The sequence below is a fragment of the Erpetoichthys calabaricus genome, chromosome 4, assembly GCF_900747795.2.
Source record: "Erpetoichthys calabaricus chromosome 4, fErpCal1.3, whole genome shotgun sequence".
NCBI lineage: Eukaryota > Metazoa > Chordata > Cladistia > Polypteriformes > Polypteridae > Erpetoichthys > Erpetoichthys calabaricus.
Window position 1 is genome coordinate 267,540,586 of NC_041397.2, and position 27,173 is coordinate 267,567,758.

At 39.4% G+C, this 27,173-nt stretch overlaps 1 protein-coding gene across 1 annotated transcript in view; it reads right to left on the reverse strand.

Annotated features, from left to right (window-relative positions):
• Positions 1-2,192: 2,192 nt before the first annotated feature.
• tbx15 (T-box transcription factor 15) overlaps positions 2,193-27,173 on the reverse strand; it is a 73,474-nt gene continuing 48,493 nt past the window's right edge. Inside the window, exons 7-8 of the mRNA XM_028800754.2 lie at positions 16,585-16,682; positions 2,193-4,035 (exon numbers count right to left, since the gene is read on the reverse strand). Of these exons, the coding sequence (XP_028656587.1) occupies positions 3,251-4,035; positions 16,585-16,682 (883 nt within the window). The 3' untranslated portion in view covers positions 2,193-3,250. The remainder of the gene's footprint in view (positions 4,036-16,584; positions 16,683-27,173) is intronic.

The window sequence follows — 27,173 nt, forward strand, 5'->3', positions numbered from 1 at the left end:
TTTCTTTCCATTTACTTGATCTTATATCTTTGTCATTCCAATGGCTTCATGAGTAACATCTGAATGAAAAAAAGAAAAATGATGGACCAAAGTATTTCAGTGATCATGCCTTTGTGGAAGATCTATTCATGAAATAGAGGAGCCCCTTCTTTTCAATGTGCCCTGCTCAACAAAGATACCTTGTATTTTTATTTCTTTGCTTAATGTTTATTTGCATAATAATGTCTGAGCTCCCCAAAATCCAGGAATAACTCCAAAGTGTCTGCATGGCAATAAAATCTATATTTCTGTAGTGTCTTTTTTTGTTTGTCTTTCTGAATGTAAGAGCTTTAAGATTCTACTGGTTCTAGTCAGAGTGCACAGAGTAATGTCATTTCTCTTTACTTTTTTTTGCTCTTTTTTGTCGATTTGTCATTCATCTATTTGTTTTCTGCAGGGTCATGAGGATGCAGAGCTTATCCCAGAATTATTAGGTATAAGGAAGGAACCAGCTTGTTGAGGCCCGAGTGAGTTACTTTCTTAAGGAAAGGTTGTTAAAACATTCACGAAAAAACATTTCTATAACTAACTCCACTACTACTATTACCAGCAATTTTCTAGTCCACCAAAACAAAAGTGACTTAAAGCCATGTTACATTGGACGTCTTTTCCAGGAATATTCAGTTGTAGCCTTCATTTACATAATCATATTGAAATGGATGTAGCTGTCAGGGTGTTCCTGTGAAGGCCATCATGCAATATAACACCATGACCCAACAATCACTCCAAATAGTCCATTACTCACCCCAAAAAAATCAAGCAGGTCTAACTTTGTCTTTAGTCGTAGGGTTGGGTTCTGTGTTCATAAGAATTGACAACAAATGAATGCTCATCAAGAAGTTTAATGCATGTAATGCAATGATGAGGATTAAGGAAGGATGGGAGTTTCGGACCTGGCAAACAGAAGAGACGTTTGTCTACTCGATGTCTCATGTTTTATGTACCCCAACAACAAGGAAAAAAGAAGCTGAATTGACAGTACAGTAGAACCTTGGGTCATGAATGTCTCGGACCACGTACAAATCGAGTTTCGACCAAATGTTTGCATCTGTTCACGACCACACACTCGGGTGACGAGCAAGCCAGTTTCCCTTCCGGTTTGTACGCACTGATGATTTCCGCATGTGTTCAGTCTCTCCCTGTGCATTTGCTGTGAACTCTGTTTCGTTTCCCTTCCGGTTCATACGCACCCGTGATTTTCACACATGTTCAGTCTCTCCCTGTACAGTACATTGTTCTCAGCCAGACGTGCATCGCGCAGAGGGGCTTTACCTCAAAACTGTAATCTCCTCTCCACGCAGTTCCTCCTCACTTCCTTCATGCCAGAACTCGACTCGTGCAAGGTTAGTTTTCTTGGTTGTTTATGGTTAGTTTTTGTATAAATTAAGGATTTTTCAAATGTTCCTTTTTTTCCCTGTGCTTAAAACTCATTAAAAAAAGTGTTTACAGTGAGCGGTTCGTAAGGCTGTAGCGTGAACACTTGCAATGTTAGCTTTCTCTGTTCAAGGTTTTCTCTGTGTTATTCAATGTTTTTACATTTAGTTTACTATTACACTGTGCATTCTATGATATAATTAACTATTTTTGTGCTTAAAAATCTTTAAAAAAATATATATTTACATACAGTTCGTACGGTCTGGAATGGATTAATTGTATTTACATACAATCCTATGGGGGAAATTACTTCGGGTTCACGACCAAATCGGGTTATGACCAGAATTTTGGAACGAATTACAGTCGTGACCTGAGGTTCCACTGTAATTGGTTAACCTTTTGTATAGCACCAGTTCCGTCAGGCAGCACACTAGTGGCTGTCAGAAAAAAGGGAAGCAAAACGGCACTGTTGCTAAATTTGAGGTGACCAGCAATTTTCAGTTGTGTAAACTGACCCAGTCCAGTGACGAGGTCAGCAACTGTGGTTGGCAAACCTGACATACCCAATGACTAGAAGTCACATAATGTGATGTCGGCTGTACACGTGTGATTTGATACAGAGCATAACAGTCTCAGACTTGCTTGATCCAATTTAGGGTTGCAAGCAGCCGCAACTTACCCCAGCAGCACTGGGTTAACATTGGGTTCAAGGCTGCGAACTATTAGCAGTGTTTGCCAGTTGCACTTTGTTTCTGTGTTCGTAAACACTGGATCAAAAATACTGTACATACATTATTATGTTTATTGAGCATTGCATTTGTGCTTTGAACTTACACATTTATTTCAAAGGCATTTTTATACAGGCATGGTTTGCTTCTGTTTTGGGTTTCTTCATTGTTACAAATAACGTACATCGTACTGGCCTTCTTTCTTTGTACTGTATTATTGCTAGCCACATAAATATATTTCTCTACAACACAACAGAACATGTCTTAATTATTCAGTCTAATAACTCTTTTCTTTTTGCACACCACTCATATCTTTTGCTTTCACCAAACTATAGTTTGGACAATTCCTTTATGCATGAGGTGAAACAAGAGATCCGAAGGATCAGAAGTTGTCTTTCGTCAATGACACTGAGCTCTTGGCTTCACTGTAATAAACTTTCATATGCTTTACAACATTTTGGCTATATATAAATATATGCTAAGTGCTTTTTTTTCTCTTTAGTTGTCCTATTCCCAGTTTCTGGCTGTCAAGCTAAAAAAAATGTTCTTATTAGAAATCTTCAAATTTAAACTAAGTTCTTCAGACTTCATTCCCCATTTTTCTTTTTTTTTTATTTAATTTTCTCTGCTCATTAAAAGCAAAAATGTTAGTCTGTTCTTGTTGATAAAAATTTTACCATCAGGGGATGATGCTGGCAGGTATATTTATATACCTTTACTTTCAAAGTGTCCAAGTCTTAAATCCGTCTTCCAGAAATATTGCACCAAGATTTTCGCTTTCATCCAAGCAATCTGAAGTCTGTCCTTGGCCGAGAGCCAACTGATTTTACTTTCCTTCATTTTCTGTCCTGTTTGCTTGATGTAAAAGACTATAGACCAGTGCAAATCATCATGAAATGTTACAGGTCCTTTTAAAATATTTATTGACATAAGTGTTTTTTTTTTGTTTGTTTTTGTTCTTTTTCCATTTTTTATTCAGATGCCCATCCTCCAAACACAGGCAACAAAAATCAAAAATGCGATTCTGAGTTCCATCTTAACATGTCATGTAGCTTAGCTTCCAAAAATGCTGACTTTGCTTCTTCGGATCACTGAGCCTAAAATCAGCTTTACACCATGTGTACGGACATTTGTGAAGTGGGGCCTGACACAGCTCCATATTGACGGCTATCACAGGCGTTTACTGTCTGCTGTCCTGCAGACGAGTTGCCTATCATGTGCATTCCATCCATTCCAGAAGATAAGTACTGTCTTTCTACAAATGGACCATTTGGTGGAGATGAACACAGGATGCTGTTCTGTGAGGCAGTTAGTTTCTCCGGGCTTGTGGCCAGTCTAGGTGAAGCTGGAAAGTTGTATCCATAGAGATTGTATGGATTGTGTAGGGAGAATGCATTGTAAGATCCTTGTTGCATATGGCCACTACTGAACATATGGGAAGTAGAGGAACTTGGACCAGAACTTCCTGCTTGCATGACATACTGGAGTTGAGAGGTGGGAAAAGATCCCAGCTGACCACCATAGGCGTCCATCTTATTATTACCAGGCAGAGAAGCAGAGGATGTTTGCATTCCAGAAATTAAAGATGGGGTCCTCTGGGGCATGAATGTTTCAGAAGATTGATTAACAGAGTTGCTCCCTGGCGGCAGCCTTCCATAAGAGGTATCCCCTAAGCCAGGGTAGCTTTGCAGAGCTGCCATGTTGCTCCTGGCACAGGCTGGGTATTCAGAGAGGTTGAGGTTGCATAGCTGGCTCTCTCTACATCCTACATTGAATGTGTTGGGTGTCAGGTGAAATGTAGGAGGGGAACAGGAAGGGGAGAGGAGATGGGATGAGGCCGATGGGGAAGGTGTTCCAGTACTAGATGTTGTTGGAGATGTACCTGTGCTTCCTCCTGAAAAGCAAACATATCAGTATATGAGAACCACTTCTGACTAGTTAAATAATTATTGAGCAGCAAAGACAGGTTTTCCTATTATCAAGTTTTACATCTTCTCACCAGTGACAATGCAATGGTCTGAGGTGTGTGGATTGAAAGAAACATCCAACCAAAGTCTAATATAACAAGTACGACTAACTGTTAAATTGTCTTTTTGTGGCATAATAGTAAAGACAATGGACTGTAATCCGAAAAACATCCAACTGATTATTCACCAAATACCCAATGTTAGCAAGTCACAAAGGCTAACTATGCTTTAATATAAAAGTAGGAGACATGGGTGCAGGTATTTTTATGGGGTTTAGGATAGGAGACCAACTGCAAACCACACACCTAAAGAATACACTGGCGGTGATAATTTGTATTCTCCTGGCAACATAGTCACCACAGTGCTTAAATATTAAAAGAAAAATGAAGGACTGTAGTTAATGCAGTAGAAATAGGTTGGGTAACAGCAGAAAGTACTGTTGTGTTATACGTCTCGCCCTGCTACTCATGATAATGGGCATTACACTGGCGGCCTGAGACACAGACAAGTACGAACACTTGGGGCTGATCATGGAGTGCTAGGAGGATTCAAAGCCCTGTTCTGACCTCAGAACGTATTCCAGGTATTCTAATAGGTATTCTCTGGTCCAGGCTTAAAAACATCTCCTGGAAATACCTTATTTCAACTTGGAGTTGAGTGGATGGTGCAATGAACACGCGGAAAGTAGTTCACTATGATTTATTAAGAATTGATTAGGAAAAGTCCAAGTTTTTTTTTTTTGTATAGAGCAGGAGGTTAAAATCACAAGCAAAGGTTGGTACATGGAAGATGTAAATACTGGCAAGTTGTAAACTTGTAAACGTATTAATAAACATACACCAATCAAGAAGAAGATTTCTTAGTGAAAAGAACTGCTATGATACAAAGTACCATGAATCACCAGCTTTTAAAACCACAGACTGATGATATCACACACAGTAATGCCCATGGTCAAGTGTTTGGCAACTGTGCCATTACTGTAAACAAAGCCACGGTGGGCTTACATGAAAAGGCAGTGGCCTGTACAATGGTAATTTAAAATGGTTCCAGGTGATTTCACAAACAAATATGAAAATTAACAAAAAATAAAATAAAAATAATATCAAAAATTAAACAGTTAAGATTCAAAACACAGATTATGACAGTTTGGAAAAAGTTAAGCCAGATATTGATGAAAAGCATATAAAAGGTTAGTAAAGAGGGTTTTTTTTTTGTAGTATCAGGTGGAAAAGCACGATAAGAAAAGAGGATTAAAATCTGCTCAGTTAGGCTGGGTGGTGCTGTTAGGATTTACTGCCAGTCGGCTTATTTTATATTTTGTTATAGTTCTTGTTTAACTCTCTTCATTGTGCTTTTATTTTCTGTAATGAAATACCTTTTTTCATAACTTTGGCTTTACTAACATTTATTCTGGGCTCAAAGACAGCTCGAGAGCGCCCCTTTCGATCTCACGGTAGGAAAATGGAAACAAAAGTATTCTAAAATTGGCTTGGGAAGCCTTTTACAGATGAAATGCACTATATAAAAATAGGTTTATTTTTTTATCTGACCATTTTTCCAGCCACTCTTGAATCTATTCTACCCTGATGCTTTTTACAAATAGTATTTTTTTTTCTTGAGGAAAATTATATTATATTACTTGGAAACATAGGCACCTAAGGTCCTCAGATAAAGGCGGTTCATACTGTATATAGCACTCTGAACATTTCCATTTAAGAAACAAATTTTTTTTCATTAGAAAAAGGATTGTTTCCTGCCTTGTGCCCTGTGTTGGCTGGGATTGGCTCCAGCAGACCCCCGTGACCCTGTGTTCGGATTCAGCGGGTTGGAAAATGGATGGATGGATGGATAGAAAAAATACTGATCCAAAGTCAACACATCACTGATATAACTTTGATACGTTGTGCTCTTAAACCAAACATTAATGTAAAGATGTACAGGCAATGCTTGCATATGGGCCAAGTGGAGAGTGTTTGATGCTGTTCTCATTTGTTGTTGTTGCATCTTGTATTGTGGTGTAGGTTTGGCAGCTGCTCAATGGCTCAATGTTCAGACTTACGTCTTGTTGTTCTCCATCACTGACGCATCTCCCGTGTTTGGCTTCATGCTCAGGAGACGTTACCACTGGAGTTCTTTCTCGTGACGTCACGGTGTGTAGTGCTGTATTTTGGTGTGAGGACAGGAGCAGTTTGCACAGACATTTGCCTGTCTTTGTCATGCATGTTTTCTGTATCCTGCACTTGATGCTAAGCAGATGGTGCTGCTGCTCATCGTCTTCTTCTTCCTACAAGTGGCCTCAGCAATATGCCTCATACTCAGTAAATGCCATCAGTGTTCTTTTCCTTTCTGAAAAGTCACCCTCTTAGACAGTTTGCAAAGAAAGATGCAGACCCAGATAAGTTCATGGAGGTTGTCACTAACCATATTTTTTGCTTCACTGGTGTATATCAGGTCATAAGATTTTGAATAAGACTAAGATCAAGGTTCTAGCCTCACTGTGTCGCAAGTAATCACATAACAGACAGATACCACCTTTAGCATTTTAAATATATACTATATTACAGAACATTATTATTATTATTATTATTATTCAATAATTCAAAAAAAGATATTTTAGGAAATGATTACATGTCAATCAAATCTATGTACTTTTGTTTAGTTCTCTGCAAATCCCTGTCCCTACCGATACATTAGGTCATCATTTCAGAAGATTGCCTATCTGCTTGTGATAGAATTCATTTTCATTTGTGTGCAAGCAGTGATGCACTCCTAACTGATGAGCTCACCAACATTTCTTTCAGTTGCGATTCACAAGCAACCGACTACAGAGCTGTTCTGGAAAGCTGGTGTTCCTGTTTTTTACCCAGCAACTGATGCCACTGGCATTTATGGCAGTGTCTCCATATTCATATGGAAGGTGTGTGGGTTATCAGACATGCTTCTGAGTTGTGCATGAAAAACTGGACTACACACAGAAAGCTCAGGAGACATGAGCAGAACATGCAAACTACATAGACAGTGACAGGGTGTCGGATTCAAATGCAGGATTTTTGTGTGGATCAGGCAGCAGTGCTAACTATACAAGTTATAATTTCATTAAATTAGTCATAATAGCATATGTTTCACATGTTCTCTTTCATAATTTCTGTGAAGTGTTTCCACCAATGTGAAGGCTGTAAATACTCACAGGAAAAAGGAAACAGGACACATTATTCTGGCTGAAGAGCACCCGCTGTTTCAAAACTCTCACTGAGGGTAGGGAGCGCAATGAAAGCTTTTTACTGTTTTCAGTGAAGAGTAAGAGAATTTGTCAAGCTGTCTTAATACTGTTAGGACTGGGGCATGTTTTTGCATTTTAAGTGTCATTTTAAACGAACGGCACAGTGGTGCTGCGAGTAATCCTTTGACCCAGTTAACTTGCCCTCTCTTCAGTTTGCATGTGCTCCCTGCATTTATTGGAGTTTCCTCTGAGGGCTCCAGTTTCCTCAAACAGAGATTCTGAGTTGACTGTCACATTGTGAGTGAGCCTGCCCTTTGGTAAACTGGCATACCATTCAGTGCAGTCCTGCTTTGCCACATTTTGCTGTTAGAATGGCAGCTTACTGATTATATACAATTGAGGGATTCTGCTCATACTGTAAATACTTCTTTACATCAGGAGCATTTGCAAGCGAATGCACATGGATGCGTGTATGTATATGAAAACAACTGCTGGCTTCACCCCTCGCTAGACGTGTCAGCTTTTTGGAACTATACTAACACTGTGGGAAATCATGCACATATTTTTATTAATGAGATTTTGGCAGAGTTTCATTTTGTTGTTCAAAATTTCACTCAGATACCGCCATAATTAAATAATTCAAAACTTGGCTTTTCTGCTCTTTGCGCCATGTGCATTCAATAATAGCTTTAAGCTGTATTTTGTCATGACTAGAATATTATGATGATGTAATGTTGTGAATTTTAAAGTTTTATGCCTTTATCATGCCTTTTTTTTGTTAAGGGGGTGGAATCTCAGGAAGTCTGTGCAGCAAACAAAATAGACATCAATTTCCCCGTGAACATAGTATCTTCTGTAAAGGCAGTTATTCTATTTTTGTTATGCTTGCCTACTTTGATTAATTTCACAAATAAGTAGGGTGAAAAAAATATTGAAATGCATTATGGGGAAACCCGTGACCCTGTATTCGGATTCAGCGGGTTGGACAATGGATGGATGGATGGATTATGGGGAAAATGAAATAAATTAACTGGGATTAAAGATTGATTTCCTAGAATAAGACTGCACCAGCATGGGTTTGGTAACTGCATTTTTGCAGAACAAATATAGAACATACAGTGTGAGGGTGAATTATAAAACATGTTTTTCGTTAAAGAAGCACCTATGACTTCCCACTTTTTACCCTAATAGAGTGTGTCACAGAGGCATGGCTCTGTTGAGGTATGTATAACCCACTGAGACGAGAGGGGGTGCTATCACTAACACTGTCATCTCCTTGTTTCTCCACACTGCCGAGAAGAAACCCAGTGAAGGCAACTGACCTGACCCTTCTTGTTCAACCTCGATTAAAACCCAAGGCTCCTGGAAGAACACATCATTATTGGCACGAGCAACCTGCCGGATGGAGCTCTGCTACCACAGTGACCTTGGCTAATCAACCCAGCAAGCCCCATTTTCTTTAAGTTGGCAAACCACATACTGTAGCATGAAGAATACACGCCAAGCAGTGATTCCTTTTGTTTTGTTTTTGTGTCCCTGGACAAAAAAATGGGACGACCTGGTTGGTGCCCCAAATTTTCTTACTGTATGGAGCTGCCATTCCTGTACTAGGCCACGGGTGTTATAGTTCTAATGTTTATTTTCTTTTAACTGTCTTAGACAAAAAGAATATATACTGTATTACAAGAGCAATGTCATTAGCTGATAGAAGAACATTATGTAAAAATTAATTTATTCATTTTCACTATGTCAAATCTTATATTAAAGGGAGGCCCAGTCTAGTCCAGCAGGCCCATGAATAAGACACAATTTAATACAGGATGGACCACTAGTTAAATTTAAATGAGATATGAAGTAATACAAAAAAAAAAGTACTGCATATTTTACATTTTTATGACATATGTTATCCATATTGTGGCCTAAGGCGCTGGATTGCACACCACAAGGTTGCAGGTAGTGACGAGTGAAACAAGCAAGTTTCAATCCGCATACAGTTTTGTGAAACTGACACTGATTTTTGTTTTGCAGGTGATGTTGTAATTGCAAAGCACAAAACTCACTAAAAAGAGCTTTTAGGATTTGAAAGGTTTTTAAACAAGGAATATTGCACCCTAAAGCCTCGTTCACACTTCCATGCTTATTACCTGTGTTCTTTTCTGCAGCTATTTGCTGGTAAAATCAATTCTGTTTATGATACTCATTCACATCAAATGTGACATGCTGCAGATTTTCAATAGAAAGACCAACCAAAACACCCCATTGTGCACATTACTGCATTTTCTCCAAAGGAAATCTCAGCACCGTATCTCACAAAGTCAGAAATGTCAAAACCCACCTCCTAGTACAGGGGTAGGCAACGTCGGTCCTGGAGTGCCACAGTATGTGCAGGTTTTTGTTCCAACCCAGTTCCTTAACGAGAACTCAATTATTGCTGATGAAGCACATATTGCTTAAGTGACATTTTAATGCTTCATTTTAGTGGTCTCGCTTGTTAAGGTTCTCCAACCTTAATTGCTTATTTCAATCTTAAACTGCTGCATTCAGTGTTTTAATTGCTCCTTATTAGCAATAAGATGTAAAACAGGGGTAGGCAATGTCGGTCCTGGTGAGCCGCAGTGGCTACAGGTTTTCATTCAACCCAATTGCTTAATTAGAAACCAATCATTGCCAATCTCAGACCTTATTTAATTTTATGGCTTGTTAGTCTGTGCAATGTAAGGCTTTTATATCGTAGATTTTTTTCCTTTCCAAGGATATCATCCAAATGATTTGAAGCCTAAAACAGATCATTTTCAGTCTGTCACATTTTTCTATTAAGTGTTTTATTAAATCAAACCGTGCATGATGAACACACACAGATGTAATTGGAAAAAAGCTAGCTGGAGAACTGCTGGCTGCTTTGTCTTTTACATCTTATTGCTAATAAAGAGCAATTAAAACACTGAATGCAGCAGTTTAAGATTGAAATAAGCAATTAAGGTTGGAGAACCTTAACAAGCGAGACCACTAAAATGAAGCATTAAAATGTCACTTAAGCAATATGTGCTTCATCAGCAATAATTGAGTTCTCGTTAAGGAACTGGGTTGGAACAAAAACCTGCACATACTGTGGCACTCCAGGACCGACGTTGCCTACCCCTGTCCTAGTAGATGATATGCACGCTTCTGGTGATTTATTTTTTAGCAAAGATTTCTATAGAAAAGTAACATGACAGGTGAATGCATGTAGTATTAATGGCTGAAAATGATCCAAGACAAGAACTAAACTCCTTTGTTCCAGTGTGAATGGAACAAATTTTGCTGGAAGTGAAACATAATTCAATTTCACACAAATTGTTTCACCCATCACTAGATCACCGGCTCAGCCCCACCACACCAAATCTCATAGACGGACAAAGTTCCAGTTGTAGAAATGTTTTGAAAATTGCTCTGTACAGAACTGAAAAGAGTGTCTTGGGATGAGATCACAATTTATAGAGGTCATACAAAGTAAAGTACATTGCAGTTTAATGTCATCTTCTTATGCAGTGGTTCTCAATCTGTGGCGTGGGCCCCCCTAGGGGGGCGCGAAGTAACAAAAAGGGAGGCGTGAAGATGTGAAAAAAAGAAAACAAGAATCGAAAATATGAAAAATACATCTATTGAAACCAAAACAAATTAACTTAAACTACACTCTGATACTAGAAAAATAAATATAGAGTTAGATAAATGTTGATAAAAGTTAAGTAGGTATAATAAAATATGCATCTATGATATATCATTAATTTAAAAAGAACAAATTGGTATTAGTGGGCTCCTTTCAAAAAAACATTAGGGTGGCGCAATTAAAACTGTTATGAAAACTCGGGTCGCAAATACTTAATGGTTGAGAAATGCTGTTCTTATGTGTATTTCCTAAGGATTTCCCTCATTTCTTCTATAAGTAACATGTATAAGAATTTGAGAAATCATGCCATTCTACCCTCTTCAAGCATTAATACAATTCTATATCAGTCTTATATGCATACTGAACTGAAAGCAAGCTTGTTGGGAAAAATACAATTTAAAGAATATTTTTACGAGAAATGTATCTGGGAGCTTATGTCAAAAATATATATATATATATTCTTTTACACCAACTAAATTGCAGTTGTTATATAAATATAACACTTTTTATTTTCTACATATTTTTTTGTGCATTGCTTATGTTATTCCTGATCTTGAGTTTTAACATTTTTCTTAAAAGCAAGAGTAAGGAGTGCATTCATTAAACTTATCTGTAGTTATTCAGTCATTTTCCAACCCGCTATATCCTGGCACAGGGTCATGGGGGTCTGTTGAAGCCAATCCCAGCCAGCTTGACCTTGGCGTAAGGCAGGAACAAATCCCGGGCAGGGCGTCAGCCCACACACACACAATTTAGGATCACCAATGCACCTAACCTGCATGTCTTTGGACTGTGGGAGGAAACTGGAGCACCCGGAGGAAACCTGCAAACTCCACGCAGGGAGGACCTGGGAAGTGAACCCAGGTCTCCTAACTGCAAGGCAGCAGCGCTACCACTGTGCCACCATGCCGCCCCAACTTATCTGTATTTTCTATTAAATAACATGAAGTTACACCTATTAATATGTTCTTATTTATCATGATGTGAAGAGTGGTAATGAGTTGCATGTTTTTGGATACGCAAATAAGAATTTCAGTGTACTCTGTACATGTGACACCGCTTTGAGTTCTACTATATGACAATGGCAGAGATCAGGTGACTATGCACTAGACAGGATCATTGCCAGAAGCAAAGTAGGATTCATATTGAAAAAAGCCTTTCAAAACAATTAACATTAATTGAACAGCAAGCAAAACTCACTGTATGTGGCAAATATGGATCAAAATGAGGACTACACATCAGAAAGCAATATCTCTTAAACAAAGTTGAAACCAAAGATATAAGTAGAGACAGCAGGGCAAGACAATGATATTTACATAGTGTGGCTGTGACGCCTTCATAAAGGAAGGACCTGGGGAGAGAACAGACAAAGGGCATTATCTTTCCCAGAGCACTAGATGGCAGCCCCATTGGGTTGCAGTGGTGCCTCGAATTCCCATAAGGCTTCATGGGAGTTGAATTTCGCCACAATCCTGTAAGGTTCAGTGGGTGCCACCAGGGAGTGCTGTATGGATTGTGGAGCTTCCTGACCACGCCAAAAGGCCAACGGAAGTACTCCCAGGTTCAGGATAAGAGAAGCCCCTTGCCACTGCTCCAGAAGCCAGAGTCAGGAGAAGAGGGACGAAGCTTGCTGGAGGAGGAGTGGAGGTGGAAGAAGAGAGAGAGAGAGAGAGAGAGAGAGAGAGAGAGAGAAAAGAAGACAGTGCCATTGTTCTGTTTCACTGTGCTTGGTGCTTTAATGTACTGTGCTGTGCAGGTGGGCTTGGGAAGTGTTTGCCACAACACAGTAAAACCTGTGTTGTGCTCGTAAACTTGTATCTGCGTCTGTCTATCTTGGGTGTTGGGAGCTGTGTGCCCCCTTCAGGCCACAATAGCTTTTTTTGTGCAGCCACCTAAACAGATCTGCAACACACAGGCAAGACAGGACAGAGCGCTCCGGTAAGTAAAGAGGAGGGGAGCTGTGCATTTATGTGAACAATAACTGATGCACAAATTCCACCATAGTCACCAGACACTGCTCTCCAGACGTGGAGTTTATGACAATTAAATGCAGACCCATATACCTCCCCCGTGAATTCAATGCTATACTGCTAACTGCTGTGTACATAGCACCAAATGCTAATGCTAACTCGGCTCTGGGGCTTTTGCATGACACCGTCAGTAGTAAACAGAGCAAGTATCCTGAGGCTGTTCACATAATTTCTGAGGACTTTAATCATGCAGATCTGAAAGCAGTTCTCCCCAAATTCCATCAATACATAAAGTGTGCAACCAGGGGAGTAAAAACACTGGACAAGTTGTACACAAACATCAGACAGGCCTATAGGGCTAAACCCCTAGCACACCTTGGCCAGTCTGATCACACGTCCTTGCTTCTAATCCCTGCATATACTCCCCTCAGGAAACAAGCTCCCACTATGACCAGGACTGTTACCATATGGCCCGAGGAGGCCTCCCAACAGTTGCAGAACTGCTTCATGAGAACCGATTGGGAGGTTTTCTATCACCAAGACTTGGAGAACCACAATACGGCAGTCCTGGATTACATCAGGTTCTGCATGGACAATGTCATCAGGGACAGACGCATAAGGATTTATCCTAACAGGAAGCCCTGGATGACGAGGGATGTCCAGAGTCTGCTGAAAGCTAGGAATACTGTTTTCAGGTCTGGGGATGGGGCTCTTTACAGTGTAGCCAGAACGAACCTGAAGAGAGACATCCAAGAGGCCAAGGCAGCATACAGAAGGAGGATAGAGGACCATCTGAGGCGCAACAACACCAGGCAGGTGTGGCAGGGTGTCCAGCACATCACCGGCTACAAATCCAGCAACTCCTTGGCCGCTGAGGGAGACGCTTCTCTGGCAGAGGAGCTGAACATCTTCTTTGCCCGCTTTGAGGCGACACCAACAGCAGGTCCATCACAGCAGCCTGTTCACAACAGCAATATCACAGTGGAAGAGTGTGAGGTGAGGCGGGTGATGAGGAAGGTGAACCCGAGGAAGGCTGCAGGACCTGACGGTGTGGCTGGACGGGTGCTGCAAGACTGTGCAGATCAACTGGCCGGAATCTTCACTAGGATTTTCAATCAGTCCCTGTCCCAGGCCACTGTCCCATCCTGCCTCAAGTCCTCAATCATTGTTCCGCTGCCGAAAAAATACATCACGAACAGTCTGAATGATTTCCGCCCAGTGGCACTCACATCTGTCATCATGAAGTGCTTTGAGAAACTGGTGCGGAGTCATATCATCGCCTGCCTGCCAGCAGACCTGGACCCATTTCAATTTGCTTACAAAGCAAAGAGATCCACGGAGGATGCTGTGGCCACAGCCCTTCATGCTGCCCTGACCCACCTGGAGCAGCAAGGGAGCTACGCCAGACTGCTCTTTGTAGACTTCAGCTCGGTGTTTAACACCATCCTCCCACAACGACTGGTGTCCAAACTGGCAGATCTGGGACTTCCTGTCTGGTCGCTCCCAGAGGGTCAGGCTGGGTCTCCACACATCCACTGCTCTCAGCCTCAGGGTTGTGTGCTCAGCCTGCTCCTCTACACACTATACACATATGACTGTCTCCCCACTCACCATAGCAACAAGATTATAAAGTTCTCGGATGACACGACAGTGGTCTGACTCATCTCGGGCAAGGAGGGTGAGCTGGCATACAGGGACAAGGTGGAGCGGCTGTCAGAATGGTGCACAAGCAATAACCTGCTCCTCAACACCAAAAAAACGAAGGAGCTTGTTATTGGCTTTAGAAAAAACAAAACTGACATCCAGCCACTCATCATTTGCGGGGCCTGTGTGGAGAGGGTCCCGGTGTTCAGGTTTCTGGGTATTGAGCTAGAGGATGACCTGACCTGGAGCGCCAACACCAAGAAGCTGCTGAAGAAGGCGTAGCAGAGACTGTATTTTCTGAGAATTCTCAGAAAGAACCATCTCCCAAAAATCTGCTCCTTGCTTTTTATCACTGTTCCATCGAGAGTGTGCTCACGTACGGACTGTGTGTGTGGTACGGCAGCTGCACTTCGCTCCACAGGGTCGTCAGGACAGCGGAGAGAACAATTGGTTGTATCCTCCCCACTCTGGAACAAATCTACACCTCCCGATGCATAAAAGCAATAGACATTTCACAGGATTCATCACATCCCGGTCATTGCCTCTTCCAGCTTTTGCCATCGGGCAAGAGATACAGAGCAATGAAAACTAAGACAAACCACCTTAACAACAGCTTTTAATTGAAAGCAATCATGGCCCTGAACTCAGAATAAAACTGCTCCATATCATTCTACCAATGTGCAATATAGACCTTAAGTCAACAAGTGCAATTTATATATTTTGTAAAGTACTTTTATTACTATTCGGTTTGTTATTATTTTCTCTCTTCTTGTCTTTTTAACTCTTATTCCTCACGCTGAGTCGACTACACCTTCAATTTCGTTGTTCCTTTGTAAAAGTGACAATGACAATAAAGATCTATCTATCTATCTATCTATCTATCTATCTATCTATCTATCTATCTATCTATCTATCTATCTATCTATCTATCTATCTATCTATCTATCTATCTATCTATCTATCTATCTATCTATCTATCTATCTATCTATCTATCTATCTATCACCTTTGCTCACGGTAAGCAATAGGCAGAGAAGAAAAATACATAAATCAAATGTAACCCATGTGGGCAGGCCAGCTGTGTAGATAAATAGAAATGAACAGCTGCTGATTGGTGGGAGTTAGCCAACTGCAGAGAAATACAAGAACAAGGACTAGGGCCTCTTAGTTTGGGCACAGACATAACAGTGTTACCTGCTGGTTAGTTGTGTTCATAATCTGTATATACAAAGCAAAAACCATGACAGTATAAGGTGCAAAACTCAAGATCATCAACAGTTAGTTGGACAGAATACATTGAAGTTCCTGGAAAGCTGCTTGTTTTCAGTTAAAAACACAGTTTTTAAATTAAAACATAGTAGCGTGTACTCCTAGAATTAATGGGACACATTATGCCCCAATATACCAGGACTGTTGCACCTCAGCAAGGCAGAACAGCCTCCGTAGGCCAAACAGATGCTTTACAGACATTACTAATTCACCAAGAAGGAAAATACACAGCTGCCACAGAGGGAAAACAGAACTAGAAAAACATAAGGAAAATGACAAAGAGGACATGGTTTGCGTCCATCGTTGAAACAAAGCTCCTAAATTATAGCCCTGGCATACATAAGATCACTTGTGCTTGCATGGCAACCCACAAAAGTGATGCCCACTGATGAAGTCTTTGAGGTGTAATGCTGCAAACACATAGACATCAACAAAACAAAGAACAGAATCCAGCCAAGGTCCATATCAAATAGCTGAAATGGTGTGAAACTCACAAAAGACATTCTTGTTGATGTATAACTTACCAGCAGGATCAAATTAATAGGTTTAATATAGCATAAAATGTTGAAAGATACTTTAAATTTAGGAGCTCAAAGACAAGAATGCAGACCTTATGATATGTGCTTCCTACAGAATGTTTTGGTGACCCTGCTACAGTTTTTCTTACATGTATCAATAAAACTACCTTTGAAGAAATACTAAAATATTGTGCCCGTTTAAATACCCACCCTGTTGTTTTTGCATCGTGGTAAAATCTTCAAAGGTGAGGGTCCTAACAGGAGGTCTCCAGAAAGCATATGTTTCCATGATAGCCTCGAGACCAGTCCTGCAATGCAGAAAGAGAGTGTTACAGAGAAAGCTCCAAAAGGGAACTGTTAACAAGGACAATTTTACTGCACACATAAATCTTCACAATGTTTTATTTTGAAACCAATCCCTATTGGCCGCTCCATTCCACACACAAGGGAGATGTACTGTAAGCTAGAAATGTTGTTTTTGTTTCTTCATTCAGGTAATAATTCACTCACAACTTAGCATTAAAAGGAAAGCAAAAATATTTCTGTTAGCCCTGCTAATGCATTCTTTAAACCTCTGGGAGTATATAATTAGGCAAATGAAATATAGTATGTGCTCTTCTCATTCTTCTTCCTTGAGTTTTGATGTTCTCATCTTGTTCTCATTTGCTATCACTGACACTGCTGGTTTCCCAGATATCCTAAAGAATCAATTAATATCTTTTTATTTCCATTGTGTGAGTTTTTGAGCATGCCTAACCAGGGTCCATGAAACTGCGGGGGCTACCCAGGCCTAGACTACTGCTGGCATATTGTATTCTGGGTTGTTATATTTACATAACCTATGGGGCACGATGCTAGAAAGTAGTACATGTGTGTATTGGTCAAGCATGCAAATAAAATGCCCTATGCACATGTGAGAATAAATCTGAACTAATTACACTACATTGCATTTGTCGTAATATTAAAACCTTAGATTTTGAAGAGCAAATATCTATGGTCATCTACATGTGGCCATTAAGTTCACTAAACATTACACACTTTCTGTGGTGTGAAGTGTGCATGTACAATAAGAAAAATACTGAGAAGAAACACAAAGATTATGCAATATAGCATAAATGCGACAAACCATTTAGCAATTTTTCATAATGTATGGTGAGTCACACTTGTTAAGATTTTGATAAAGAGAAAGAGAACAGGCAGAATGTTATGTTTGAGTTAACTTAAGTATTTAGTAACATTATCTGTTTCTTGCCGACAGACATTTATTTGAGTTTATAATGTGATGAAGCAATTCTGTTATTTAATTTGATGCCAATACAGGTTTGTGATCTGTAGTAATTTTAGATCAACTTTGAATGCTTTTTAATTCTCTTTATATTATTACCAAATGCCACAGCCAGTCCTCTTGCAGTGTATCAGAACTCAACCTGCTTTGGGCACCATGCGGCCTCCCTGTTACGAATGCCTTCTGCAGTCCATGTGCATAACTGTAACCACACCTTGATCTACCACAACATCCCAGCCAATGACTGCTCATGTTGCGTTGCACTTAGCGCTGCTAGGTCAGCCCTCAATTATGCCACTGACACTGAAAAAAATGGTGGGTTATGTAAACAGATGACGACAGTATAAGTACACTTCATCCTTGGCCACTTCAGACAGTTATCTGTTCAAGTTTAACAGAAAACACTGTAGGTAATTCAGTCTAAGGGCTATGGCACTGGAAACGAAACCCTAATGTTTCAGGTTCAGTCTTCACCTCGGAATTACTTTGTAACCTTGAACAAGTCACTTAAATTGGCTACACTCCCGTAATAAAATAATAAATGAAAACAATGTACTCCTCCAAACAGCCAATAAGGTAGCGGAAACTCAGAGGAAACAGCTGTTTAGCATAGTCGTACATCTCTAAATGCACAACACATCAGATCTTGAAGTGGATTGGTTACAGCAGCAGAAGGCGACACTGGGTTTAACTTTTATCAGCTAAGAACAGGGAAAAGTTGCTAGAGCAAGCACAAAATCATCAAGACTAAAAGACTGACGTTTATAAAAATGTCACCTAGTCTGACAACTCTTCATTTCTGTTGTGACAAGACAGGTCAGAATTTGTTTTAACCAACATTCATGTATCTATTCTGTGTCAGTGGTTTAGGCTGGTAATAGTAGTGCAGTGTTGTGAAGAATGCTTTCTTGGCACACACTGGGCTTCCAAATACCAACAGAGAGTCACCTGAATGTCATTGTCCACCTAAACATTGTTGATCATGTGCATCCTTTTATAATCATAGTCTACTCTTTTTTAAATGAACACTTCCAGCAGGATAATGCACCATGTCACAAAATATGCAAGAGATCAACTTGGTTCCATAAACATGATAATGACTTCAATATACTCCAATGTCCAACACTAATGTCTAGATGAGGTGGAAAGGAAAGTTCACAGCATTCAGGTGTGGCTGAAAAACGTGCAGGAACTGCTTGATGCCTGTGTGTTAGCATGGACCAAAATCCCTGAGAAATGTTTCAGGTTGTTTTTTGAACCTTAGAAGAATGCAGGCTGTTCTTGAAGAAGCTGATCCTACTTGCTATCAAATAGATGTACCTGATAAAGGGGCCACTGAGTGATATACTGTATCTGTACTTGTAAAGAACATTAAGATGGTTCTTCATGATGTAAAGGTGGTATGTAAAAGTAAGCTCTGTTTTTGTATTGTCACACCCATTCAAATATTAACACACACATCATCTATTGAGATTTCATTTTCCTTTAAGTATTAATAACAAGTTATTTACAGTGTCTATCCAATTACATGAGTCAATACAGATGGCATAAAAGAATACCTTCAAAATTTGCATTCATCTTCTAAATGTAGAAATATATAAAGCAAGCTATGCTGTAACAGAGTAATGTACCATGTTAGCCTGTTAAGGATGCAATGAGAAGTGAGGCAAAAATGACACATTTTGTTGGCTAGCTGAGCAGATTACAATATGTAAACTTTCGAGGCAGCTCGGACCCCTTTTTAGGGCAAGGAGTCTAAAGAAAAGGCCCAAGCTACTCGGAAAGCTTACATATTTTAATCTACTCAGCCAATAAAAGGTGTAATATTTCTGCACTTCTCAAAATAAGCTATGAAATGCCACAGCTAAATGCAGGCCACGTATTGTGTTCAATGGATCTTCCAAGGGTTTGTAAGTCCAGTTATGATTAACTCCTTCAACAGACAGCTACTGATTTACTGTGATTTTCTCTGGCTTATTGCTTTGGCCCAATGAAAAGGATTGCACAACTATTTGCTATAGAAAATATAACATAAGTAGGGCCTTACGCATTGTACAATTTGGCTTCAGCTGTCTATATATTTGTTTTGTTTTGGCAAGACCAGGGGGTTCACTATAAATACCAGCCATCCATCTTCAAGCCTGCTCAGTTCAGATCAGTGATTGAATGCAATGCTGAATTGGCTGAAAGATAAATACCAGACAGTCCAGGACAAAAGTCAGTTGCAGAAAGCATTCTCTCACACAATCAAACCCATTATTTTAGAAGAAATTAAAAAAATTTAAGTTTCCTAAAATGCATGTTTTTGAGATATGTGAAGGAAACAAGAGGAAAACCCACAGCGATGGTAGCAACCCCACAAATAATGATTCGACAAGGATTCATAATTAGATTTGTAAAACTGCGAAGCTTCAATACTAACTAATAGCTATGGTATTATGTTTTCCTACAATTATGTTTTAAAGAATGATTTTCTCATCTTATTCTTCTTTTAGATATGACATACATTTGCTTGGGGAAGTCCACCATCCATTTCTTTTTTCTGCTTCCTCCAACTCAAGCTCACGGAGACTAAGCCACCAGTTTCTGCAGGGCATATCAATGAGCACAGCCTTTCCCAGTAATCCAGGGCCAATGCAGAGTCACCAGACAGTCTAATCTGCACATCTTTGGCATGAGAGCGGAGTAATATAACCAAAGGAAAACTCTTACAGATATAGGAACATGGCATCTGCACATATGCAGTTGCTCTGTTAAGGATTCACATCCAGCCTCCAGGAACAGTAAGACCAATGTGCTGCCAAAAATGTCTACAGAATGAATTAGAATAAAATCTGTAAGATAAATATGGCCAGGGAAATGGATAACCATTTGCTCTCTAGGAGGCAAATCTATAAAAGTGTCATTTATGCTGCTGAAAATGATGTGTGTCTAAAAATTAAAGAGTCTCCTTCTTTTGCTCTTCATTTGAAAGACCTTGCCCAGCAGGAGCAAAACTTCACTTTTGATGTCTTTTGAGTGTTTTCATATTCATAAAATAGGTCTTCGAAGTAAACCCTCCAGCAGTTTTGTTAAACCAGCAGGGGCCTCTTCTATTTAGCTGTTAAAACTCCAGGCCCCCGTTGTTCAAGTATGTTAATGCAGGTTCTAATATTAGTGTGTTCACTATTCATGTGCTTATTAAGGCTGATTTTGATTTCATATGCATCTCACAAAAATTAGCCCTCATTATTATTCATGCTGATTCTAACTGCCTGTTGTATTTCATTCCCATTTATAGATAAAATCAAGCACTGAGTGATGTAAATCTTTCCATTCTTAACTCTCTGAAATTTTGTTGATCATGTACATAATTGTTTGCATGAATTTTTAAGTCATAATGAGGAAATCAAATGATGATAAATCAATGATGTTAACCTCCATCCATCCATCCATTTTCCAACCCGCTATATCCTAACTACAGGGTCACGGGGTCTGCTGGAGCCAATCCCAGCCAACACAGGGCGCAAGGCAGGAACCAATCCCAGGCAGGGCGCCAACCCACCGCAGGACACACACATACACCCACACACACTAGGGCCAATTTGGATTCGCCAATCCACCTAACCTGCATGTCTTTGGACTGTGGGAGGAAACCGGAACACCCGGAGGAAACCCACGCAGACATGGGGAGAACATGCAAACTCCACGCAGAGAGGACCCGGGAGGCAAACCTGGGTCTCCTTACTGCAAGGCAGCAGTGCTACCACTGCACCACCGTGCCACCCATGATGTTCACCTGATGCTGCAGTTCATTTTGAAATGTTACAGTACATGTATTATATAGGGGTGGAGTGGTGGCTCTAGGGCTAAGGATTTGCACTGGCAATCGGAAAATTGCCGGATTGAATCCCGTAAATGCCAAAAGTGACTCTACTTCGTTGGGCCCTTGAGCAAGGCCCTTAACCTGCAATTGCTCCATCCTGGGTATGACGTTAATCTGCATCCAGCCCTGCAAGTAGGCCCTCCAACCTGTAGGGAAAAACGTGGGGGTTGGTGGCAGGATTGGCATGCCAGCCACCACAAAAAACCTCACACTGGTTCCATTCCATCTGAACTAGTGTGGTTCTGAGGTGTCACCCATTGCATGGCTGCACTCGGGTCCTAATCTGGGATTATGAGTTGGTTTGTCATGTGGTGGGTGCTGCAATGCCCTGTATCAGTGCATGCTCCTAACCTGTTATTTTGTTTGGTTTTCTCACACAGAGGAAATAAAACAAATTAGAAACTAATACAAATTTGCAGATGCATATTGCTACAGTTTTCTAAATCATTTTTGTCTGACTCTGTTCATACTGTTCAATTAAATTCCTTGTGCTGAACCTCTGTAGAAAGGGTTAGTAGTAAGGTCAATGGTTGGAGTCATTTTCAGATCTCTGATACAGCTAGGTTTTGTATAAAATAAGTTCACCAAACTGCAGAATTTAAAAAATGACATTGCTCTGTGGTATTCAGTACACCAGCCTCTGCTGTAGCGTTTCTAGTGGCCAGAGCATTTTCCGAGCACGTGACAGTAAGGCAGTATGTTCAGCATTCGACACAGCTCACTTGCAGTGAACACATCATATTACACATTTTAAAGCCTGGGTTGCATACAATTTTCTTTACTTTACTGGTCACAGGACCTGTGATGTCAGCACTGTCGGTGTTTGATTCCAGGTTTGAGGTAAGCCATGGTGGGTAACATGAGGGAACCTGGCTTCATTTACAATAGAGCTACAAGAGGAAATGTTGGTCATGAATACAGTAAAATAAAAAGGTGTAACAGTATGAGAGTGTTTGTAGTAATTACACAGTGGCTGCTTCTTAAACAGTAATGAAGTGATATCTGTCTTTATTGATCTATGTGTTCTAATAGATAATAAAAGGTGTCATTTTGCTTGGTTTTTCTCTATCTATTCCCTAAAATTATAAGACACTTTATAAGATGAAATTGATTATAAGTGAAAGTGTTAGGCAAAAAGATTAAATGCTTTTAAATTAGTTTAAGTGCAAGCATATTACTAATATATTCCTAAATAGCAGATGTATGACACCATGAAGTAGAAAGACCAACAGTGAGCTTTAAGCTAGTAATCAGTACATGAGTTTCAAACAAAACAAAACCAACACACACACGCAATTCAGTGTGGTGTTGCTTCATTCAAGGCCAATTATATTAAAACACTCAAGACAAGTAACAAGGATAAGCTGATACTGTGATTCTAAAGTCAAGGAAGGGTTATCTGCTTTCAACAGATTGCAGTGCTAACCTACTGTACTCTACAGTTTTAAAGGCTTGAAGTTCTTGTATCTTAATGTACTTGATATTGCAATCTACATACAATATCAGTACTGTATTTGTAACCTTAAAAAAACTAAATGTGCAACCAAGGAATTGAAGATTTTTTTCTAAATATGATTGATTAACTTTTCATTTAAATGTTGTTTGTTTCAGATATCATTAAATATGAATAAAGCCTGACATGATTTGTCTTGTTTTAGCTGCTTACATCAACAAATCTAATATTTGCAAAAGTGAGTGAGATTTTTTATATCATTGTGTGTGCATGTGTGTTCATATATATATATAATTATATGCTGTTATACTGTATGTATATGTATATTATTTATTATGAAATATTCTGAATAGTGGAGGAATTTAGGTACCTTAGGATCTTGTTCATGAGTGAGGGGAAAAGGGATGGTGAGATCGACAGATGGATAGGGGTGGTGAGCACAGTTATGAAGTCACTATACCACTCTGTAGTGGTGAAAAGGGAGCTGAGTCAGAAGGCAAAGCTCTCAATTTGCCAGTCATTCTATGTCCATGCTCTCATTTACCCATGAGCTTTGGGTAAGTATTGAAAGGACAAGTACAAGAGGCCAAAATGAGCTTTCTCCACAGGGTGGCTGGGCTCTCATTTAGAGATAGGGTGAGAAACTCAAACATCCGGGAGAGGCTCGGAGTAGAATTGCTGATCCTCTGCATTGAGAGGAGCCAATTGTGGTAGTTTGGGCATCTGATACAAATGCCTACTGGACGCCTTCCTGTGGAGGTTTTACAGGCACGACCAGCTGGGAAGAGACCCCAGGAAAGGCCCAGGGCTTGCTGGGAGGATTATATCTCTCAGATGTCCTTGGAACACCTTGGGATCCCACATTATGAGTTGGCAAGTATAGCCAGAAAAAGAGACTTCTGGTCCTCACTGGTAAGACTGTTGCCTCCATGAACTGGTCTCGGATAAGTGTTTGAAAATGATTGAACGAATATTCTGAAGCCTGCTTAATTTAATTTGAATTAATTTGAATTAATTGCTTAATTTAACATGGTCCAGCCCAAGACTCTGGAAGAGGATAATATGATATTATTGGTATCTATCTATCTATCTATCTAGCTTCCCCATGACCCTGTTCGTTATAAGCAGGGTTGAAAATGGACAATATAATATAATATAATATAATATAATATAATATAATATAATATAATATAATATAATATAATATAATATAATATAATATAACTAACTGTGTAAGCCCGTGCTGTAAATAGCACGGGGTCCAAGAAACTATTGAAATCGTCAGAAAAAAAATTGAAATGTAGAGATGTCAGGTAATTGAAAGGACCTACTCTGGGCATCTCTCTCCTAGGAGGTTTCGTGTTGCAGACATGCTCACATCGTTTGTGTATTAGCGGCTAAGTGACTGTCTTTCTTTGTAGGTTTTGTTTTGCCAGCATGCTCACATTGCTTGTGTATTAGCAGCAGGAGAAATAGTAAAGGAGATACTGGTTTGCCGATGTGCTCGCCACGCTTCTGTATAAGCAGCTAAGCAAGTGACTCTTTCTTCAAAGGTTTCGTTTTGTCGACATGCTAGCCTCGTTTGCATATCCTCGGAGGTGTAGCCCTTACCCTGACTCCACCTCTCACTTCTGGGCCATACAGACAGACACACACACACACTTCCACGTGTAGATGTTAATATATAAGATATGTGATTTTTAAAATTGCATATATTTAAATTGAAGGTTTCTTCTAGGTGGGTTTACACTGACTGAAGAAAAACACTAACTACCAGAATCTTTGGGGGCTAGGGCTATAAACTATAATAACAATCAATTAATTAATCAATAATACAATTCAGAGGAATAAGAATATGAAGATAAGATTATTAAACGCAACTTTTCAAAATGTACTTAACACTTTAAAACAACCATATTACAAAATGTTCTCCAAACTTAGCATAGGTTAATATTTTTAAACAAATATATCAACAGAAATCTCCTTGACATAAATAGCCAGCTCTGTCTAAATGTGATGCTTTTTGAATGGCTATAGCGATGTCACTTTAATTTTTCAAATTCAAAACTAAATTTTATATTTAGACTCAAAGTGTCAGCAAATTTTATTTTTTATTTGTTAAAAAGAATGATATTAATTCCCTTTTAATTTACTCAATAACAGGCGTAGAGGAAGTCAATTGATTACATAATCAGTAAGTGTTCATGATAATTTGCACTTTTCAATGTAAACACCATCCTGAACTGTTCCACAAGAATATCTGTTCATTGGTCCATTTCTGTTTCTGGTTCTTAATTCAGTTTTGCTTTAGCAGTGGCCTGTGAACAGTGTATGCCAGTATTTTGAAATAAGAATATGTGCTCTTATAATGAAAGTTTAACGGATGTTTCCCAGGCTCAACACAAGATTTCAAGCTGAGGAATTTAAACAGCACTAGTCTTCAGGCATCACTTGCTAGTTTAGTAACTCCACATCCTTCATATTAATAAAATTGATTAATGTTTATCTTATACAAAACAGAAAACGTTGCAGTTCTACCTAAAATGTATGCTGTAAATAAGATTTCTGGTAATTGTATTAATCCATTGACAACAGGGAGGGTGGAGAACACTTGGCAGGTGCAACAAATTTAGCATGAAAACAGTTCACGGAGCGTTGCTGAGTAACGTATCATTTCCATGGACGTTGCCGTAAAATTGTCGTGCATGAACACAAGGCTAAGTGCTTGAGCATCAGGCATCTGCAATCTTTCAGTTGCTGATTCACAGAGATCCTGGCAACATTTGATGTTGTCTTGTCATATAAAATTGGACTTTTCACCATAACACTATCGCTATGTCTAAATATGTGTGTGTTTTTTTTATTATTAATGTTAATTAATTGGCTCATCTGCCAAAGCATTTCTCATTAGTCGCCTTTGAGGACATCCTGAAAATTTTCAATCCCATTTTGGCCTAGAATATTTAATAAAGTCGTTCTTTAAAAACAATCAAATTTTTAAAAATATCTTTTCATCTCAGCATTTTTCTGCAATAAAAATGTAATAATGGTTCATAAATCAGACACTGTGTTGTTTGAAAAATGAAAAAAGATGTCTCAAATATCTGTGTTGATAATTTTATCCAGATGGAAGTGCTTTCCTTTGTTAAACAATAATTCAAGAAAAAAAAATCTTGGACAAAAGAAAATGAGTTAAGCATTATCAATTAAAAGAGCTGAAAAAGAAACTGAAAAAAGCATTGCTAATATGGTAAGTGTAACTGCTAGAAATCAAAAGAATAGCTAATACCCTGGACACATGACAGTAAATATGAACATGAACATAAGGTGGTGTGGTAACGCAGTGGTTAGAGCAGCTGGCATTCCTTTCTAGAGTCCTGGGTTTAAACTGTTTTCTTGTGTATATTAAGGCAGATGAAGTAAATTTGCAACTCTAAATTGGTCTTGTAGGTGTAGGTGTGTGATCTGTGATGTGCTGGTGCTCTAGTTTGGATTTGTTTCTTCCTTGTAAATGATGATATCCTATATGTACAGTATGTGGTTGTTTAGTGTCTTGTGCTCCTGGGAATACTGTACATACTGGCTCTCCATAAGCTTAAACTGGATTAAGCAGGTTTCAGAATGTTATGTTTACATGTACTGTATGTATAGGTACATGTATAATGTGTATGTATATGTATATGTGTATGAATACAGTATGTATATTTTCTCACCTACTTGATGCATTTCAAGGGAGCATTCCTGGCAACAATGAAAACAAGGCAGGAAACAACCAAAGGCATAACACTATCATCCACTGTCATGGAGTCAGTTTAGAGTCATTAATCAACCCAGCTATGTCTTTAGATATATGAAAGGAGAGCTCAAGTAAGTAACTGGAGGAAAACAAATGGTCAATGTGAGCATTCCATGCAGAAAATGAGTAGCTATAGGGCATAAAGAGGAGGAGAGGTTGGGAGCATGTGCTGATAGCGCGTTGCTGCACCCACCACACAACAAACCACCTGGATTGGGACCCAAGTAGAGCTGGGGACATCTCAGCACCACACTGGAACAGTGTGAGGTTTTTTTTACAGTGTCTGGAATGCCAAACCTGCCACCAACCCCCAAGTTTTCCCTGTAAGTTGGAGGACTTACTGATTAAAGATGGAACAAATATAAATTAGGGAGTCAATCTATCGCTGGGTACGCTCACG